At 34.1% G+C, this 15647-nt stretch overlaps 2 protein-coding genes across 2 annotated transcripts; one reads left to right on the top strand and one right to left on the bottom strand.

Moving 5' to 3' along the window:
- Positions 1-1778: 1778 nt before the first annotated feature.
- LOC138833610 (olfactory receptor 5T3-like) lies at positions 1779-2765 on the top strand. The gene has a single exon (XM_070031891.1). It carries the CDS (start codon positions 1797-1799, stop codon positions 2763-2765), a length of 969 nt encoding a protein of 322 aa, XP_069887992.1. The 5' UTR covers positions 1779-1796.
- A 4734-nt stretch (positions 2766-7499) lies between these two features.
- On the bottom strand, positions 7500-8447 carry LOC138833611 (olfactory receptor 8H1-like). The gene has a single exon (XM_070031892.1). It carries the CDS (start codon positions 8445-8447, stop codon positions 7500-7502), a length of 948 nt encoding a protein of 315 aa, XP_069887993.1.
- Positions 8448-15647: the final 7200 nt, after the last annotated feature.

Raw genomic sequence — 15647 nt, forward strand, 5'->3', positions numbered from 1 at the left:
ATTATTGTGAGTCCAGGTGAAGCAATCACTTTTTAATTATTGCAGAAGAAATGGACTTTGAATCTGTTGTACATCAACTTCCCAATTCAGTAGCTGTCCCTGGTGCTGAAAATGATCATGCATAGACTTACTTTCCATATAACAAAAAAAAAGCTGCTTGTCAAGAAGTGCACAGCAAGATTCTTACTGTTGTGAATATTATATTCTGGTGGTGTGAGTTGTGGGTTACTTCTGTTTGAAAATCCTGGGAGTAATTGAGATATGCACTTCCTTCTCTTGATAATCATTGAATTAAGACAATAAAATAGTATTGAGATGTATATCCAGTAATCAAATAATAGATTTGACAAAAAATTAGTTCACTCTATCAATGACATTGATTTTATAATAATTTTGAAACCTCCAAAAGAAACACTAACATTTTATAAAATACAGTAGTAATCAATTGTAATAGAAATTTATCTCTAAGAACTTTTCAACAATGCAAGAGTTATGAAAGAGAAATAAACTTTATGTTATTAAGCTAAATTTAAATAAAGAACAGTAAATAAATAATAGAGACCAAAATTTTGTAAAGAGATCTCATATATACTTAAAGATACTTTTTTTGGTTGGTCGTGGGGCTTGAACTCTGGGCCTGGGCACTGTCCCTCAGCTCCTCAGCTCAAGGCTAACACTCTAACACTTGAAACACAACATCACTTCTTGTTTTCTGAGTGGTTTATTGGAGATAAGAGTCTCTTGGACTTTCCTGCCCAGGCTAGATCATCAGATCTCTGTCTCCTGAGAATTATAGATGTGAGCCACCAGGGCTGGGAAAGATAATTTTTTTTCTCCCCCATGATATAACCCCTGTTTTCACTGTATATGATGTTGGTATAATTTGTGGATCGAAAGGGAGAAAACAAAATGTTTAACTAGGGATACAGGTGGGCCCATTGCAACAATGAGATGTACAAGAGATTATGTCAAAAAAGGAACTTTACAACTTTGGTTGGGGGGAGATGGGAAGGATCGGAAGGGGAAACAAAGGAGGAGGCAACAATGCTTGGTAAGAAATGTACTCATTACTTTGCCCATGTAATTGTAACCCCTCTATACAATATTTTAACAATAAAAATTTAAAACAAGGAATAAATAACATACATCTATCTCCAAAATAAAATGTTTTACTAAATAGAATTAGGCATTTGCTGAAGGAGTAGTCGTGAAATGATTTGTATTTGAAAGGGGCATGTATTCAATGAGCTAAAAATTAAATGTAATGCACCTTACTTTCAACTTATATGTAAATATTTTAAAATGAAGACATTTTTTATTTTACAATATCTTTACCTGTGATGTAAGTTTGGGTTCTCCTATTTTGAGAGGCCTGAAAAATAAAACATGTATCATGAGCTGTGTAATAAAACTGGGATTACTACCTAGATATGCACTTTCCCTAAAATACATATTTTATTCATGTATGCTTATAGGCATGCATCTTGGTGAACTTTCAGAGTATGTAATATACCAAGAATGAGTAGAAAAATCTTGCAATATTCACTGAATATTAAAATCACATTAATTTGCAAGGTTGTCAAACAGGATAAAATTAGCCAACAAAGGAACAAAAATTGTATCTTCCTTTACTTTAGAAGGTAAAATTTATATGTTTGTATGAAATTCTTCATTGCAGCCAACCTCATAACTATCGAAGAAGTTAAGGTGTTTCAGCACAGATATAGTCAATAAGGACAGAGACAGCCTTTATTCCCATGGGGTACATCACTTGGAATCAAGAATTCAAAAGTGCTATGGACAGACTTTCATCAGACATGGACATATGTAAGATTCATTTGAAGAACAAAACTGAAGTCACCATGTTTATATTAATGGGCTTCACAGATGATTTTGACCTGAAAGTTGTCTTATTCTTCCTCTTTCTTGCGATATATCTCTTTACACTGATAGGAAATTTCGGCCTGGTTGTACTGGTCATAGGGGATGCCCACCTCCACAACCCCATGTACTATTTTCTCAGTGTCTTATCATTTTTGGATGCCTGTTATTCTACAGTAGTGACCCCCAAAATGTTGGTCAATTTCTTAGCAGAAGATAAATCCATTTCCTTTATTGGATGTGCAACCCAGATGTTTCTATTTGTGACTTTAGGAACCACAGAATGCTTTCTGTTGGCTGCAATGGCTTATGATCGGTATGTTGCCATTTACAACCCTCTCCTCTACTCAGTGAGCATGTCACCCAGAGTCTATGTGCCCCTCATCGTTGCCTCCTATATCGCTGGATTTATACATGGCACAATACACACGGTGGCCACTTTCACTCTGTCCTTCTGTGGAACCAATGAAATCAGGCATGTCTTCTGTGACATGCCCCCACTTCTAGCTATTTCTTGTTCTGACACTGCAATAAATGAGCTTCTACTCTTCTATTTTGTGGGCTGTATTGAGATAGTCACTATTCTGATTGTCCTGGTGTCCTATGGTTTCATTCTGCTGGCCATTCTGAGAATGCGTTCTGGTGAAGGGAGGAGAAAAGTGTTCTCCACGTGTGGATCTCACCTGACTGGAGTGTCCATTTATCATGGGACAATCCTCTTCAGCTACATGAGACCAAGTTCCAGCTATGATTCAAACCATGACATGATTGTGTCGATATTTTACACCATTGTGATCCCCATGCTGAATCCTGTCATCTACAGTTTGAGAAACAAAGATGTGAAGCAAGCAATGAAGAAGTTGTTGAAAGAAATTAGTCATTGACACGTGGTTTTAGAATTGAGTAAAACTAAAAGTAAATATAAGGGATGCCCTTCTAAATCTATATTGTCAGAAACTAAATAAGAAATGATCAGGAATTTTAGTTACAATTATGATCATACAACATGTCACATAGATAGTGTCTCTTGTATGCCAGATACACAGTCCAAGATACATATTAAATATTGTTGGACATAAGTGTTGTTGTTATTAGGTTTTTGGGTTTTGTTTGGATTTAAAGTCCTTTTTTATACTCAAGGTAATGTACAGAGGGGTTAGAGTTACATGAGTAAGGTAATAAGTACATTTTGTGTTGTTAGTTTTTGTATAGCTTCTTTTCACTAAACCTAAACACATTTCATTGTTTGGAATCCTTTACTATAAAACATTGATCACATTGTTCACAGCAATTCTTCAGCATGAATTGTTGAGTCAATTTCCTGTTCTGAATTCTTGTGAAGCAATTCACATAACTGAATTTTCCCACATACATGTCTTCACATACCCTGAGATCCATCCTTGGTGTGATCATGCCAATATTAAATCAATTCTCCATTAATAGATACTTTCCTTGATATTTTCAATCATTGAAATTAATTTTATTCTTCATGAAATTACTGGCAGTAAGTAATAAAAGTTTTACATTTCATAATTATTTTTGTATACATATATATTTTGTATACATATATATTTTGGATGCATATATATTTTGGATGCATATATATGTATATGCATACATATATGCATGACTGATATAATATTTAAGAAATTAACCAGATTTGAGAGATTTCTCTTATGCTAGATCCAATCTATAAGTACTAATCTTTTATTGCTATTATTCCTCAAATACATTCCCTGGAAAAATCATCTAGAATGTTAGTGAATGTACTCATCTTTCTACAATTGTCTCCTTTCATCCTTCCTCCTCTGTTTTTCTACCAATTAAATCAAGGTATTAAAATTGTGAAGGAAAATTTTCCTCTCATACCATATGATTTTTCTTTTCTGTTTTCATTATATTTTTGTTTTCCTTCAAATTGTTACAACACAAATGACCATGCCTTGAGAAAGGAATGTGCAAAAGAACATTGAGGAGGATGTGCATTAGAATCTATATGAACATGATAGATCTGAGAATGAGTCAGTAGACTCAATGACCAAAATTTATATAACTTTCTGTCACTGGGAATTACAAAGTTGTGGGGTGTACTCTTCATATGATTAAAATAAGTTTTAAATTATCTGAATACAAGCAATCTATCTCTTAAATGCTCATTCTGTTAAATGATGACGTTAGACTAAACACTAACCATAAATTTCTATGCTCTGTTTACCATTTTTCAATGTTGACAAGAACAGAAAGACAAGAAAAGTCAAAAAAGCCTTTTCTACGTGAAATTTCCTAGGCCTTTACAAGATCAAGATGAGTCAGAACAAGATATCAGTAGACTTTAGGCATTTAGTTACTTCTCATTTCTAATCTCCTAAAATTACAATTAAGAAAAATGTGAATATCCAAAAATATGAATTCTACATGACCAGATATCCAAGAAGACAATTCATTATGGATTAAGGTGAAATTCTGAAAAAGAAGAAAAAGACAATGTTTGTGATATTTATTTAAAGAATTTAAAAGATATTTATTTAAAGATATTTATTTAAAGAATAAATTACTTGATAGCTTTAAGTAGAAGAAAAATTTTAAATTATTAATAACCCAAATTGTTTTTAATCTCATAGAAATATATAGGGAATATATTCAAATATAATTTGACCTTAAATTGTGAAGAACAAATGTCATAAAATCATACCATGTAGTTATGTCGTATTTATTTATTTATTTATTTATTTATTTATTTATTTATTTATTTATTTATTTATTTATATCAACATCAAATACAGGTACAAAGAGGCTACAATTTAATATGTCTTTTTATCTGTACAATGCATCTTAAAGTTACCCAAGTTTCAACATTTTTTTTTTTTGTCGGTCGTGGGGCTTGAATTCTGGGCTTGGGCACTGTCCCTGTGCTCTTCAGCTCAAGGCGAACACTACTGCTTGAGCCACAGTGCCACTTCCGGCTTTCTAGTGCTTTATTGGAGATAAGAGTCTCATGGACTTTCCCTCCCCAGCTGGCTTTGAACCTCGATCCTCAGATCTCAGCCTCCTGAATAGCTAGGATTATAGGCATGAGCCACTGGCACCAGGCTCAACAATAAACATTTAAATACATAAAAATTAGAACTATAGGGCCAAGTATGTAGACTCATACTTACAACTCTACTTACACAGGAAGCAAGGTATGAGAGTGACAAAAATATGAGACTATCCCAGGCAAATTATTAGTGAGAAAACATGCAAAAAATAAGCCATGCATGAGGATATGTGTCTATAATCCCAAATGCACAGTAAATGTACATAGGAATATAATGTCTCTAGGCCAGTGGTTAGAAACAATAAAAGATCCCACATAAAGATTTAAAAAACTAGAATAAATAAGGCTACCAGTATTGTTTAAATAGCATGATGTTTTCTTTTCTTTTTTCTTTTCTTTCCTTTTCTTTTCTTTTTTCTTTTCTTTTCTTTTCTTTTCTTTTCTTTCTTTCTTTCTTTCTTTCTTTCTTTCTTTCTTTCTTTCTTTCTTTCTTTCTTTCTTTCTTTCTTTCTTTCCTTCTTTCTTTCTTTCTTCCTCTTTCTCTCTCTCTTTCTTTCCTTTCTTTTTTATTGTGAAATCCTTTTTATTCATTGTGAAAATACCATACAGAGCGGTTACAATTACATGAGCAAGATAATGAGTGCATTTCTTATAAAACATTGTTGCCTCCTCCTTTGTTTCCCTTACCATCCCTTCCCATCTCCACCCCAGCCAGTCTCCCTCTCCCCCCACCGCTCCCTCCCCAATCCAGTGCCAAAGTTGTAAAGTTCTTTTTTCAAAGTAATGTTTTGTACATCTAATTGGTGCAATCCCTATTTAAATAATTTGTATTTTCTCTTTCCCTCCACAAATTATAGCAACATCAAATACAGTGAAAACAGGGTTATACCGTGGGGAAGGGACATACAAAGCAGCAAAGAAATCATCTTATAAATATGTTAGAAACAATAGCAAGAAAGAAAAAAAAAACATTTGAGTCCTTATCTTGGAGTTCATGTCGCCTAACATCAACTTATCTAACCATTTCTGCTTGTCTCAGACATATAATAGATATTGCAAATAAGGGAAACCATGGGACCTATGTTTCTTTGGGCCTGGCTCACTTCATCTAATATAATTTTTTCCAAGTCTCCATTTCCTAACAAATGGGGCAATGTCATTCTTTCTGATGGAGGCATAGAATTCCATTGTGTATATATACCACTTTTTCTTAGACAATGCAGAGTCTTTGATTTCAAAATCCAGAACTGGTAAAACCAAAGTAACAACACCAACAAAAAAAGAGAAAAAATAATTATAAAAGGAAAGGATAAAAGGGAAAAGAAAAAGAACAATAGACATTATTATGCACTAACCTTTAAATCACAGAGAAAATGAAGGATCCAACATAAGAAAATGTGGATAAAAATTATAAATTAAAGAAAGTTTAGAATACTATCTATAGGATGCAACAAAACACAATCAATTATTATTTATTGCTTTACAACTTCTTTCTATAAAATATATTTAAAATCTGTTTTCAGTATTTAATTGAGGAGTTTGTTCATAAAGAATATTATGTATCTAAAGGAATCAGATAAAAGTAATGAAACAAGTGCATTCTTGATGTGTCATAGACATTAACAGGTTTTTAAATGTTTAGAAGGTAATTGCCGCATGTGGATTTTTACTCTACAATATGTCAAAAGTACTTTATAACCCACTTAATTCTGCAAACATAATTGAGAACACATTTATTTCACAGCTTTGGTTGACATAGATTTTCAAATGTTAGACTGTTTTTAGTCAACTAAGAAATCTGCAAAAAAGAGCTTAGGAATTGCCAGAATTTTTGTTGCAAAATGTGATTATATATATACATATATTCACAAACATTTAAATACAAAAACATGCACACAATGTCTAATATTTACAATTTTTCTCTTTCTTAATACACTTCAATATTTGGCAAATATTCTCCAACCTATTGTATGCTATTTTCCTATAATGAATACTAACTCAACAGTTTACTTTGTTCTACATGAAAATTTGGGAACTGATGATGTTTAACGTTTTCAGGTATTTTTATGTTTGTGTGTTCAATAACTTGGCAGTTATTTCTATTATCCAAATACATGTGCCACAGTAACATTATGTCCTAACACAAACACTATACTACATAACTTGAAGAGAGTGATGGTTGGGAAAAAGATGGAGGAGAAGGATGGAAGGAGTAATGTTGATCAAGACGAATTTTACTTAAAACCTGACATATGGAATTGAAACTTCGTTCTACAAGTACATAATACTATTTAAGAATTGTAATATAACAGTAGGCATGTCATCATATTTTGAACATTAGTTCTGTTTAAAAGAAAATCATATATAGGGAGCATATATTTAACACATTTCATGATATACAATGATAGTATGAACTTCTAAAGCATACTTTCAGAATTGCTGAGAGTATGCACAAGAAAAAATTAATTCTGGACAAAAATTAATTCTGGACAAATATAAAGGAAGTATATTTAGAGAGAGACAGGAAATCTTCTTACCCTCCAAAAAATACAAAGGCAAGTTTAAATGTTTAGCATGACTGTTACTTTAATCTCCTGAAACTCTCTTTCTTCTGCATAACCCGAATGAAAGCATTTTTCACTTCTTTGTTTCTCAGACTATAAATGAGTGGGTTCAGCATGGGAATCACAATAGTATAAAACACAGAAGCCACTTGATCCTTTCCCAGGGAGTAAGACTTCTTGGGTTTTAAATAAGTAAAGATCATACTGCCATAAAAAACAGTGACCCCCAGCAGATGGGAGGCACAGGTGGAAAAGGCTTTCTGCTTTCCTGAAGTGGAAGTGATTTTCAGAATAGTCGACAGAATGAACACATAAGACATGCCTATTATGATAAGTGAGACTATGAATGTGGTACCAGCAAGAAACATTATCATCATCTCAACATCATAGGTGTCATTACAGGACAGGACTAAAATAGGGGATGTATCACAGAAAAAGTGATGGATTATGTTGGATTTGCAGAAATGTAGTCTGCTAATGCAAAGGTTGTTGACAATGGAATCCATAAAGCCAACCATGTAGGACCCAGTGAGCAGGGCTCGGCAGAGTCTTGGTGACATAATCACTGGATAGTGCAAAGGGTTGCAGATAGCAATGTAGCGATCATATGCCATGGAGGAAAGGAGAAAACATTCTGTAGCAACAAGCAGAACAAAAAAGAACATCTGTGTAAAGCAGCCCACGAAGGAAATGCTCTTGGAGGAAGTCAGCAAGTTCGCTAAGGTTTTAGGAGTGATGACATTTGAATAACATAGGTCAAGGAAAGAAAGGTGAGTGAGAAAAAAATACATAGGTGTGTGAAGCTGGTGATCCAGCCAAATGATCAATATCATACCCAGGTTCCCCAGCACAGTAGTCAGGTAGATGAGGAGAAAGAGCAGAGAGAGGACCAGCTGGATCCCTCCAGAATCTGTCAATCCCACAAGGATGAAGTAGGGCACATTTGTGTTATTCCAGATTCTCATAGTGCACCGCTGTAAACTATTGAGACATGAGAGGTGACCACATAAATAAGTTCAACAAGTTTTGTTCTATGGACATTTTTAGTAAATTTTTCTCAAATTTGGTAATAAATTTAATCTTTGACTCACCTATCAATGACTAAGCATATACACAGACTGACACTTGAATACGGAGCATAAGTAGTAACATATTTCCTAATGAGAAACATTTTGAAATTGTTCCAAACACTACCTTTCATGAAGAAGATATTCAATGGCCTTAAGTGTTAAGTCATTGGTGCTTTATGTTACCAATATCCTACATGTGGAAAATCAAGTAAAACTTCAAATATCTTATCTGAGCTAATTTTATACGGATGTTGATTCTAGACTTCAATATTTGAAATGAAACAGCATGATCATACCAGTATATTTCAATTGATAATTATTTCTGTAAATCTGAACAGAACATTACTCAGAGTAAGCAAAGAGAGAAGACAACTTCTATGTACCACATACTGTTCATTTGTTTGCAATGTTGGTTACATTAAATCCCAAATTTTCACTTTATGGCATTATACTAGTGCACATTTACATCATAGCACTCATAAAGATTAATTTCTAGCTCACATCATATACTACAAAGTCCATCATTTAAAATACAATTTAGTCCAAAAATCATATTTTAACAATTTAGATCAAGTCTACAGTTTTATTTCCAGCAATGCTGATATCACTTGGCATAAGACCAAAGTCATATATCCGCAAATAATGTTTCAAAAAGTGACTGTTATCTGCTCTGATTTTACAGTTTTTATAAGAACACTTACTGTGAGCCAAAGATGGTGAAATCAAGAACTCATCAAAGATCATCCATATTTTTGGTGAATCCTCAATTCGCTTCTCAAAAACTATAAAATGAATGAAAAGAGTTGAAATGGGTGTAATGTAGCAGTATTTGTTTTACCATGTATACACATTTTTTTTGTATTTTGAATTTACTTTTTCTTTTCCTCTGTGCTAAATTAAATCACTCTAGAAACTTTGTTCTTGTTAATTTAATCAAAAGTACTCTGGGAGTCTCTGCCTCATAAGAGTCCCAAACAAGTACTTTGGTTTTCTATAGAGCAGTGGTTACAGCTTCTCCTAGGTAGCTTCTCTTAGCTCCAGGGCACCTCATTTATAGGGCATGGCACATTGGGCAACATTGTGTCATTCTCAGGACCTATTTCCAGAAAAAATTTACTTGGCATGAGTTCAAGGACAGAAGTTTAAAGACAATGTGTAAAGTGTTGCTTTTTCTATCTGGTTACAAAATGAAGAACATCACCAAATCCTATAGAATTAAATATACATATATTAAATTATTAAATATATATTGCTGAAAGTAGCACTCCTAATAATTAGAAAAAATTAACATAAATATTGACATTATGATTTTCGCTATAAAGTAAAATTGTAAATTTTTAACATGAGAAATTGCATAGTGAAACAAAAGATTTTGTCATGTATCAAGCATGTTTATTATAACTATGGACTACAACAAAATTCAGAGAAATCTATGAGAGTCATTTTAAATTATAATTGCAATTTCGTCAATCATTTCACCCTGGACAAAAAGTATTTATTTGGATATAATATATATCCATGAAGAATTGCATAATTACTGTTTTGCTGTATATTTAATATCCTATGCTCATTTCACAGTGAGAAATAGGTAATATGAAATAACTTGTGTCATGTTAACAGTTGGTGAACACCACACCTCACTTGGTGACCCCTCACTCCATCAGTACACATTGTGTTCCCCACCTCTGAGCCACCACACTAATCATTCAGCTTCACAGGACTGGTGGCCCTCTCCTTTCTGCACTGGTTTTGTCCTGTTCAGCATCTGTATGTACTACCTTTGCAGTATGGCTTACTTTGTAGATGGACCTGATTGTTTTTGAAAGAACACTTTGTAAGGTAATGATAAATCAGTCCTGACAAATTTGTCAATAATATGTTGGAAAGAACATGATCTATCTGGATACATTTAAACAAGTGAATATTTCCTAAAAAGAGTGAAAATAATTAAAATGGTGATTATGAAGTGGAAATAATTTATTGAATTTTCTTTGTTTTCCAGTATGAGGAAACAAAGGGAAAATCTGAAAAGTCATGAAGTGAGAATCAGACTAAAAACTTCTTGTCTGAACTCATCATAAAACCATTTCCTATTGGTATGAAAATTAGTTTTTGAAGAAAAAATGCTCTTATATTCAAGATTTTCAAAATACTACCTACTGAAATAAATATAGAAGCATAAATTTATTTTATTTTATTTTATTTTTTGTCTGTCATGGGGCTTGAACTCTGGGCCTGGGCACTGTCCCTCAGCTCTTCAGCTCAAGGCGAGCACTCTACCACTTGAGCTACGGCGCCACTTCCAGTTTTCTAATGGTTTATTGGAGATAGGAGTCTCACAGTCTTTCCTGCCCGGGCTGGCTTTGAATCACGATTCTCAGATCTCAGCCTCCTGTGTAGCTAGGATTACAGGCGTGAGCCACCGGTGGCCGGCTAGAAGCATAAATTTATGTAGTCTATAGTTGATGAATTTTTACAAGGCCATTGCTTTGTAATCAAAGTTTTAGTTGTTTTAAGACAGGAAAAATTGTAGTTTCAAATCCAGGGTCAAACTATGTGATTAGCTGATCTTAAGAACAATTAGCAAAATATGTGATTTTCTAAGTCATTGTTTCCTTGGTGACGTAAAGTTTGGTGAAGGAAATCACCTTGAACAAAGTTGCTGTATGTAGGGTTTTTTTCCAAATGTGAAGTGGACATTGATCATGTGTGTGTGTGAAACTGGCAGCAATTTCTGTTAACTCAACTATTGGGAATCAAAGACATGCATGGCTATAATCCCAGAGCTGTTTAGTGGGTACTTGTCTAGGCTTCTGAATTATTCTACAACACTCAATGAATCACAATTATTGGTTTGCTCTACTTCTTGAGGCAGAATAAAATCTTTAATAGGAATGTTTATCTATTTATTAATTAAATGGGTATTCAAATTTTTGATGAATCACATTTTTGCTTTCTTGTTTAAAAAAAGAAAACCAAACATGTATTATATATTATATCATTATGTACCATTTTTATCAGTACATCAGTTATAGAGAAACCATATTAATTTTAAAATATGAAGCTGGGTGCTAGTGGCTCATGCCTGTAATCCTAACTACTCAGGAGGCTGAGATCTGAGGATCGTGGTTCAAAGCCAGCCTGGACAAAAAACTCCATGAGACTATTATCTCCAATAAACCACTCAGAAAACTAGAAGTAGCACTGTGGCTCAAGTGGTAGAGTGCTAGCCTTGAGCTGAAGAGCTGACCAACAGCTTCCAGGCCCAGAGTTCAAGCCCCACAACTGACAAAAATAAAATAAAATGAAATATGGGTCATATAAATACTGCTGTGATAAAAGTAAGCTTACTGGGATTATTTCTGTATGATAATTTCAACTCCTTGGAAATATGTCCATTTGCGTTATAGAGGTTGGTAAAGTAAGTGAATGAAGAAGAGGAAATAGAGTCAAAATATTATCATGTATGTTTAAAAATATAAGAATGAAACATGTTGAATATATTAAGATAGAAGAAGAGATGATTATGATTGACAGATTGAGTTAGATTAATACAGATGACTTTGGTCAAGGTGGCTTGCATTCTTCTACAGTAACATAACAATAATTCCTTTTGTCCAACCAATATGTACTAATTAAAAAAAATCACCTCTATAAGCCATAGTCACTGAAAGTCCAGTATTTTGAGTGAAAGCTTGGGGGACTTTGCCTATGTAAATTTTGATGTGATAATGTAGAGAATCACACAGGTGTGGACTCACACATATTTAAGACAGAGCTAGGGAGAAAGTTCACAATGCACCAATCCTGGCATGTGCAGTCCAGAGAACTCTCTCTAGTACAGGCAGGATGTCTGTAAACAGAAACAGAATTCTTCACACACAATACCAGTCACAGGGTCATCTGACCCCACTCTGGCCTTCCTCAATATCCTGTGCAGAGGGGAGCTGATCTTAAAGGAAGTCACAAATTGTCTGGAAATGAGAAGTGCTTCTTTCCTCAACTGGTACATGGAAGAGACTCTATGTCCTGGGACATTTCCTTCTGACTCACTATTTCCTCTGTCATTTTCTTTGATTATGGTTCCAGATAAATTTCTGTTTCACACAACATTGTTACCAATGAAACAGGTGGTCCTGAAAAAGTGACACAAGCATTTTGCTGCTTAACATCCTCCTTGCAGAATCAGGATTCGTATGTTTATGTTTGAACAGTAGGTAATTGTACAAGTTAAACCAATGCTGGGAAACATGTCATCAGTGACTATCTGTGTGTGGTCACCTTCTACAGTAACCATTGCTTAAAAGTTCTGAAGGGATAAAGCTCTGAGCTACCTTCAGGGTAGAAATGAAAGACCCTGTGTGCTACTTTCACAAACTGATGTTTCCTAATGTCCATTTTCATAAGGGACTGTAGGAAGCAATGCTACACCTCTCTTGATTCTTTCTAGAAGCCTGCAACAAATAGCAGCAAGTTCTATTAACCCAACTCGTGGGAATCAGAGACATTCATGGCTGTACTCCCAGAGCCATTTAGTGGATATTTGTCTAGCTTGCTGATTTATTCCACAATATGCAATGAATCACAATCTATTGACTTGCTCTACTTGTTGGAGCAGAATAAAATCTTTAATAGGAATGTGTAAATATTTATAATTATTAATTAAATGGTTATTCACATTTTTGATGAATCATAATTTTGCTTTCTTATTTTTTTAAATAAAAGAAAAGTAAAGGATACCATGATATATCTACTCTGGAGGAAACCAGAAGTGATATTCCAGGAAAAAGTATTTCAAATACCTGATAGTATGAGACTTTATTTGAGTAGACCAGCAATTTTTACTTATATAAATATTGTCCTCACACATCAGTCTTTTTAAAATCATAACTCTATTTAATGTTTATTTACTGTTTATGAACAACCATTCTATAGACAGTTGTCTATAGCTGTTAGTTGAACAGGTCTGTAGTCTTGAAAGGAAGGGCAATATGAAGGATTTAACAGCCTAAAGTAAAAGAAGACAAAGAAACTATTCTAATTATCAGGAGAGTCAATGGTTTTAAGGAAGTACATGAATTTAGAACTTTACTCTTGGAGATCTATTGAAGGGATTGGTCAAGGGAACATGTCAATGTTAAAGGCTATATCAGTTATGAGAATTAACGAAAATCGAGGAAATTAACAGAGAACGAGGCAGTGAAAATTGTAAAAGAAGAAACACATTTGAAGGTTATTAGAGAGACAGAATCAATATGAAATAATCCAGTAATTTTCAGTATAGTGTCTAGTGAGTGTCACTGCTTCATCATTTCACCATTTGTCCCACTGTTTTGTACCCCACCTCAACCTGCCCAAAGACAAACCAATAAACAAGACAGTGTGTTTCCATCAGAAAGAATGACAGAGACCCATTTTGTAAGGAAATGGAAAGACTTGGAAGATATCAAGTTAAGTGATTTTAACACACCCAAAGAAACATAGTTCCCATGGTTTCCCTCGTATGCGTCTAGGAGAATCTTAGTAGATGAGCAGAATAGCTCAATAGCTATGTATGTATGAACATATAAGAAGATGCTAAACGAAACGAACTCCAACACATGGACACAAGAAGTTTTTCTTTGTTGTTGTTGTTTTTAGTGTACTATGTGATTTCTTGTTTTTTGTATGTTCTTCCCCCTATGGTCAGTTGTCGCTGTATTTGATTTTGGTACCCTGGTATTGCATGTTTGTTTATTTGAGTTAGGGAAGGGAAGGGGACCAACTGAATGGTCAGACCGAAGACAAGGAGGGCACCAGTGCAGCAGCGATATACACAGACACTATGTTGAAAATGATCTGTACATCTTGGGGGATGTGGGAGCAGGTAAAGTAGGAGAAAAATGAGAGAAGGGGTAACAATCTTACAACAGATGTACTCACTACCTCACTTATGTAACTGTAACCTTATGTGCACCACCTTGACAAAAAAATACTAATAATTAAAAAGAAGAAGCACCTCTGAGTTGACACTTATTAAGTGCTCGATTAATGTGATAGTAAGAAAATATATTAACTTGGAATACTAGTACAATTATAGAAATTAGGCTGGAAAATGATGGTGATAAGGTGTTAGAATATCTAACAAAGACAGTGTCCTAGGATTCAAACCTCAGAATTATGAGGGTTGGAATTAGGAGGGAAGGGACAGAGGAAGGAGGGAGAGAAGAGAAGAAGGGAAGGAAGCCAGATAAAGAAAAGAGGTCATTTATCTCCTTTAATAGTGAAAATACAAACTCTAATTATATATTTTGGAGATAATAATTAAAAATAAATTTTGTAACTCTTATAGATAACAAAATAAGAGATGTGGAAAACCCATATTGTCTATTTGATCTATAAATTTTATTAATTTTTAAGGAAGTCAAGTATTATTCATCTTAGAGTATTACAAAGTGGAAAGAATCAGAAATTTGCAAAGAAGCAGTTCACCAAAGTATTTCATAAAGGACATAGGCACAGATTTCAAAGATTTAGCAAATAAACACCAAAAGGTTATTAAAGGCATATGTATAATCAACTTTAGAAATTTGACATATTCTGGGGCTAAAAATCTCCATGACTCTGGATATTTCCAAATATTGAGAACACATCCAATCACAGCTTTCATTGAGAAAACAATCAAAAAATAGTAAGCATTAGATTGTAATTGAATTGCTTCTTTTTTATAAAAATAACTTTAATATATTCCTAGTTTTCTTCAAATAAATGTAAAATGCATTAATGTTTCTTCAACACTTTATTCTAAAATCAAATTTGGACACAGCCAGAACTTTTCTTTTTTTTTCTTTTTTATTTGGGGGGGGGTCCGGTCGTGGGGCCTGAACGCTGGGCCTGGGCGCTGTCCCTCAACTCTTCAGCTCAAGGCTAGTGCTCTACCACTTGAGCCACAGCGCCACTTCTGGCTTTTTTCTTTTTGCTTATGTGGTGCTGAGGAATCGAACCCAGGGCCTCAGGCATGCAAGGCAAGCGCTCTACCACTGAGTCACCTTCTCAGCCCCAGAACTTTTCTTTTAATACCGGTTGTGTTTTGAATTAAGCCAACTGAAAATAATT

This window comes from Dipodomys merriami, unplaced genomic scaffold (genome assembly GCF_024711535.1).
Source record: "Dipodomys merriami isolate MVZ:Mamm:240054 unplaced genomic scaffold, mDipMer1.0.p SCAF_21, whole genome shotgun sequence".
NCBI lineage: Eukaryota > Metazoa > Chordata > Mammalia > Rodentia > Heteromyidae > Dipodomys > Dipodomys merriami.

Coding starts and splice junctions, on each gene's coding strand:
- LOC138833610 (XM_070031891.1), top strand. CDS start 1,797: ATGGACAGACTTTCATCAGACATGGACATATGTAAGATTCATTTGAAG.
- LOC138833611 (XM_070031892.1), bottom strand. CDS start 8,447: ATGAGAATCTGGAATAACACAAATGTGCCCTACTTCATCCTTGTGGGA.